Source organism: Ornithorhynchus anatinus, chromosome 4 (assembly GCF_004115215.2).
Source record: "Ornithorhynchus anatinus isolate Pmale09 chromosome 4, mOrnAna1.pri.v4, whole genome shotgun sequence".
Classification (NCBI taxonomy): Eukaryota; Metazoa; Chordata; class Mammalia; order Monotremata; family Ornithorhynchidae; genus Ornithorhynchus; species Ornithorhynchus anatinus.
Window position 1 is genome coordinate 65,491,274 of NC_041731.1, and position 6,131 is coordinate 65,497,404.

The 6,131-nt window shown below is 52.2% G+C and overlaps 1 protein-coding gene across 1 annotated transcript in view; it reads right to left on the bottom strand.

Annotated features, from left to right (window-relative positions):
- The window catches only part of SLC25A32 (solute carrier family 25 member 32), a 32,881-nt gene extending 26,839 nt beyond the window's left edge, over positions 1-6,042 (bottom strand). The window contains exon 1 of the mRNA XM_029063613.2: positions 5,896-6,042. Within this exon, the coding sequence (XP_028919446.1) occupies positions 5,896-6,040 (145 nt within the window). The 5' untranslated portion in view covers positions 6,041-6,042. The remainder of the gene's footprint in view (positions 1-5,895) is intronic.
- Between the last annotated feature and the right edge of the window lie 89 nt (positions 6,043-6,131).

Below are 6,131 nucleotides of genomic sequence, written 5' to 3' on the forward strand. Positions count from 1 at the left end.
CATTATAAAGGGGAATCCAAAATCAAAGCAGTTCTATAGGTGAACACCGACATACCCTAACGCCGCTGCAACACACTGGCATCCAGATTTTGCAGCAGGACCAGAGGGGTCGCTTCTCCTCCCCTCCCGGCACCCACCTCAGCCCCGAGGATAGAGCATGGGTCTCGGAAATCAAGTCATGGTCTAATCCCGGCTCCGCCACTTGTTTGCTCTGTGGCCTTGGGTAAGTCACTTCACTTCTCCTTGCCTCAATTCCCTCATTTGTAAAATGGGGATTAAGATTGTGAACCCCATGCACGACAGGGACTGCGTCCAGCCTGATTTGTCTGTAAATGCCCCATTGCTTAGTACAGCACCTGGCAGGTAGTAAGCGCTTTACGAATGCTTTTATTGTTATTATTCTCCCGACAAGCTCCGGGAGGGAAGTGCAACTCATCCGTTCACTCAGTCATATTTATTGAGCGCTTACTGTGTGCAGAACGCTGTACTCACATGGGGTGGGTTACCACGAAGATGGACAGAGGAGAGATTCCGGGCCGGGCCGCTCCTGCCTGAGCGGTGTGGTGCGACTCTGCCTTCCTCCAGGGTTGACAAGTCCCGACCCTTCAATCAATCGCTCAGTGATATTTTTGAAGTCCTTACTGTGTGCAGAGCACTGTACTATGCAACTGGGAGACTACAATGCAACATAATTAGGGGAACCAGCACTGCATAGTGTATATTTAGCATGGACCTGCGAGTCAGAAGGACCTGGGTTCTAATCCCTGCTCCGCCACTGGTCTGCTGTGTGGCCTTTAGGCACTCTCCCAATTCCCTCCTCTGTAAAACGGGGATTAAGCCCGTGAGCCCCACATGGGTCAGGGACTGCGACCAATTCGATTTGCTTGTATCCACCCCAGCGCTTAGTGAATGGCACACGCATTCATTCAATCGTATTTACTGAGCGCTTACCGTGTGCTAAGCACTGTACTAACAACTCGGGCAGTATAACATGAGACACGTTCCCTGCCCACCTCGAGCTCACGGTCGAGAGACGGTAAAGGCGTCACAAATACCAGAGTTACTCTTATTACGATTCTCTGCTCACAGCGAGCTTAGAGTCCAGAAAGAGATGGACATTAAGATAAACATATTGCGGGTCTGTATCTCGGTTCTGTGGGGCTGGGGTGTGGGGGGATGGATGAATGGGGAGGCCGTGTGGTGTAGTGGGCAGAGCCAGGGCCTGGGAATTAAAGGTTAAATGACTCCCCAGCTCCGCCACATGTCTGCTGTGTGGCCTTGGGCAAGTCACTTCACTTCTCTGGGCCTCAGCTACCTCAACTGTAAAATGGGGATTGAGACCGTGAGACCCACGTGGGACAGGGACTGGGTCCAACCCAATTTGTATCTCCCCTACCCCCAGCCAGTGCTTAGAACAGTGCTTGGCACATAGTAAGTGCTTAACAAATACCATCATCATTATTCCCAGCTCTGACACTTGTCAGCTGTGTGACTGTGGGCAAGTCACTTAACTTCTCTGTGCCTCAGTTAGCTCATCTGTAAAATGAGGATTAAGACTGTGTGCCTCATGTGGGGCAACCTGATTACCCTGTATCTACCCCAGCGCTTAGAACAGTGCTCTGCACATAGTAAGCGCTTAACAAATACCAACATTACTATTATTATTATTGTTTACTTCTATCCACCCTGGTGCTTAGTACAGTGCCGGGCACATAGTAAGGGCTTAACAAATACCATTATTATTATAGACCATGGCCTGGGAGTCAGAGGACGTGGGTTCTAACCCCAGATCCACGTCTTGTCTGCTGTTGGACCTCGGGGAAGTCACTTCACTTCTCTGGTCCTCAGGGACCTCACCTCTCAGCGTGGCTCAGTGGAAAGAGCAACAGGCTTAGGAGACAGGGGTCGTGGGTTCTAATCCCGGCTCCGCCACCTGTCAGCTGTGTGACTTTGGGCAAGTCACTTCTCGGTGCCTCAGTTACCTCATCTGTAAAATGGGGATGAAGACTGTGAGCCCCATGTGGGACAACCTGAATACCTTGTATCTACCCTGGTGCTTAGAACAGTGCTCGGCACAAAGTAAGCGCTTAATCAAGCGCTTAGTACAGTGCTCTGCACATAGTAAGCACTCAATAAATACTATTGAATTGAATGAATAATAATAATGTTGGTATCTGTTAAGTGCTTACTATGTGTCAGGCACTGTTCTAAGTGCTGGGGGGGATACAAGTTAATCAGGTTGTCCCATGGGCAGTGTGGCTCAGTGGAAAGAGCCCGGGCTTGGGAGTCAGAACTGGGCCTCAGTTCCCTCATCGGGAAAATGGAGATGAAGACTATAAGCCCCTTGCCGGACAACCTGATCATCCTGTATCCCCCCCAGCGCTTAGAACAGTGTTTGGCACATAGTAAGTGCTTAAATACCCTCATTATTACTACTAATAATACTAGTGATGGAGGGGTGCAAATCCACAGCCCCGGGGCCTCTGGGCCTCAATTCCCTCATCTGTAAAATGGGGATGAAGACTGTGCGCCCCACGTGGGACAACCTGATCACTCTGTGTCTCCCCAGTGCTCAGAACAGTGCTTGGCACATGCCACTTGTCAGCTGTGTGACTGTGGGCAAGTCACTTCACTTCTCTGTGCCTCAGTTACCTCATCTGTAAAATGGGGATGAAGACTGTGAGCCCCACGTTGGACAACCTGATTCCCCTGTGTCTACTCCAGTGCTTAGAACAGTGCTCTGCACATAGTAAGTGCTTAATACCAACATTATTATCATTATTATGGCAACATCATTACTAATAATAGTACCACTGGTGGCAGGGTGCAAATCCACACCCCCTGGGCCTCTGGGCCTCAGTTCCCTCATCTGTAAAATAGGGATGAAGCCTGTGCGCCCCACGTGGGAGGACTTGATCATTCCGTATCCTCTCCAGCGCTTAGAACAGTGCTTTGCACAGAGTAAGCGCTTAACAAATACCCTCATTACTACTACTACTACTAATACTAGGAATGGAGGGGTGCAAATCCACACCCTGGGGCCTCTGGCCCTCAGTTCCCTCATCTGTAAAATGGGGATGAAGCCTGTGCACCCCACGTGGGATGACCTGATCGCCCTGTATCCCCCCCAGCACTTAGAAGAGTGCTTGGTACATAGTAAGCGCTTAACAAATACCAACATTATTATTACTAATAATAGTAGGCATGAAGGGGTGCAAATGCACAACCTGGGGCCTCTGGGCCTCAGTTCCCTCATCTGTAAAATGGGGATGAAGCCTGTGCGTCCCACGTGGGACAACCTGATCACTTTGTATCCTCCCCAGCGCTTAGAACAGTGCTTTGCACAGAGTAAGCGCTTAACAAATACCCTCATTATTATTACTACTACTACTACTACTACTACTAGTGATGAAGGGGTGCAAATCCACAGGCCCGGGGCCTCTGGGCCTCAATTCCCTCATCTGTAAAATGGGGATGAAGACTGTGTGCCCCACGTGGGACAACCTGATCACCCTGTGTCTCCCCCAGCGCTTAGAACAGTGCTTGGTATATAGTAAGCCCTTAACAAATACCAACATTATTATTACTAATAATAGTAGGGATGAAGGGGTGCAAATCCACATCCTGGGGCCTCGGGGCCTCAATTCCCTCATCTGTAAAATGGGGATGAAGCCTGTGCGTCCCACGTGGGACAACCTGATCACTTTGTATCCTCCCCAGCGCTTAGAACAGTGCTTTGCACAGAGTAAGCGCTTAACAAATACCCTCATTATTATTACTACTACTACTAGTGATGAAGGGGTGCAAATCCACAGGCCCGGGGCCTCTGGGCCTCAATTCCCTCATCTGTAAAATGGGGATGAAGACTGTGTGCCCCACGTGGGACAACCTGATCACCCTGTGTCTCCCCCAGCGCTTAGAACAGTGCTTGGTATATAGTAAGCCCTTAACAAATACCAACATTATTATTACTAATAATAGTAGGGATGAAGAGGTGCAAATCCACATCCTGGGGCCTCTGGGCCTCAATTCCCTCATCTGTAAAATGGGGATGAAGCCTGTGCGCCCCACATTGGACAACCTGATTCCCCTGTGTCTACCCCAGCGGTTAGAACAGTGCTCTGCACATAGTAAATCCTTAACAAATACCAACATTATTATTACTAATGATAGTAGGGATGAAGGGGTGCAAATCCACATCCTGGGGCCTCTGGGCCTCAGTTCCCTCATCTGTAAAATGGGGATGAAGCCTGTGCGCCCCACGTGGGTCGACCTGATCACTCTGTATCCTCTCCAGCGCTTGGCACATAGTAAGCGCTTAACAAATACCCTCATTATTATTTCTACTACTACTAGTGATGGAGGGGTGCAAATCCACAGCCCCGGGGCCTCTGGGCCTCAGTTCCCTCATCTGTAAAATGGGGATGAAGCCTGTGCGCCCCACGCGGGACGACTGTTGGAGTTCCTCAAGGGTCAGTTCTTGGCCCTCTTCTGTTCTCCATTTACACTCACTCCCTCGGTGAACTCATTCGCTCTCACGGCTTTGACTACCATCTCTACGCAGATGACACGCAGATCTACATCTCCGCCCCTGTCCTCTCCCCCTCCCTTCAGGCTCGCATCTCCTCCTGCCTCCGGGACGTCTCCACCTGGATGTCGGCCCGCCACCTAAAACTCAACATGAGCAAGACTGAGCTCCTCATCTTCCCTCCCAAGCCCGGTCCGCTCCCAGACTTCTCCGTCACCGTGGATGGCACGACCATCCTTCCCGTCCCGCAGGCCCGCAATCTCGGTGTCATCCTTGACTCGTCCCTCTCGTTCACCCCACACATCCTATCTGTTACCAAGACCTGCCGGTTTCACCTCTACAATATCGCCAAGATCCGCCCTTTCCTCTCCACCCAAACGGCTACCTTACTATTGCGGGCTCTCGTTATATCCCGGCTAGACTACTGTGTCAGCCTTTTCTCTGACCTCCCTTCCTCCTCTCTCGCCCCGCTCCGGTCTATTCTTCACTCCGCTGCCCGGCTCATCTTCCTGCAGAAACGATCTGGGCATGTCACTCCCCTTCTTAAACAACTCCAGTGGTTGCCTATCAACCTCCGCTCCAAACAAAAACTCCTCACTCTAGGCTTCAAGGCTCTCCATCACCTTGCCCCTTCCTACCTCTCCTCCCTTCTCTCTTTCTACCGCTCACCCCGCACGCTCCGCTCCTCCGCCGCCCACCTCCTCACCGTCCCTCGGTCTCGCCTATCCCGCCGTCGACCCCTGGGTCACGTCCTCCCGCGGTCCTGGAACGCCCTCCCTCCTCACCTCCGCCAAACTGATTCTCTTTCCCTCTTCAAAACCTTACTTAAAAATCACCTCCTCCAAGAGGCGTTCCCAGACTGAGCTCCTCTTCCCCCTCTACTCCCTCTGCCATCCCCCCTTTACCTCTCCGCAGCTAAAGCCTCATTTTCCCCTTTTCCCTCTGCTCCTCCACCTCTCCCTTCCCATCCCCACAGCACTGTACCCGTCCGCTCAACTGTATATATTTTCGTTACCCTATTTATTTTGTTAATGAATTGTACATCGCCTCGATTCTATTTAGTTGCCATCGGTTTTTACGAGATGTTCTTCCCCTTGACGCTGTTTAGTGCCATTGTTCTTGTCTGTCCGTCTCCCCCGATTAGACTGTAAGCCCGTCAAACGGCAGGGACTGTCTCTATCTGTTGCCGACTTGTTCATCCCAAGCGCTTAGTACAGTGCTCTGCACATAGTAAGCGCTCAATAAATACTATTGAATGAATGAATGATCGCCCTGTATCCTCTTCATTCTCTTAAATTATTATCACGAGCGAGGGCGGGGTGCAAATCCAAGGCGGGGGGGGGGGGAGGGGAGGGTGGTCCTCTCACCTGCGAAGCGGACCTTGACGAGGTCGAGCGGGTGCAGCGCCAGGTTGGAGAGGACCCCGCCGCTGACGCCGGCCACCAAGGTCTCGTAGCGCACATGGCGGAAGAGGCCGGTCCTGGGCGGCGGGGCCCGGCCGGGGCCCGCCATGGGCTCGGGGGGGGCGGCGGGGGCGGCGGGGGGCACCGTGGCGTCGTCCAGGGCCGGGGCCGGGCGGGAGGCCTTCGGCCCGGGGCGGCGA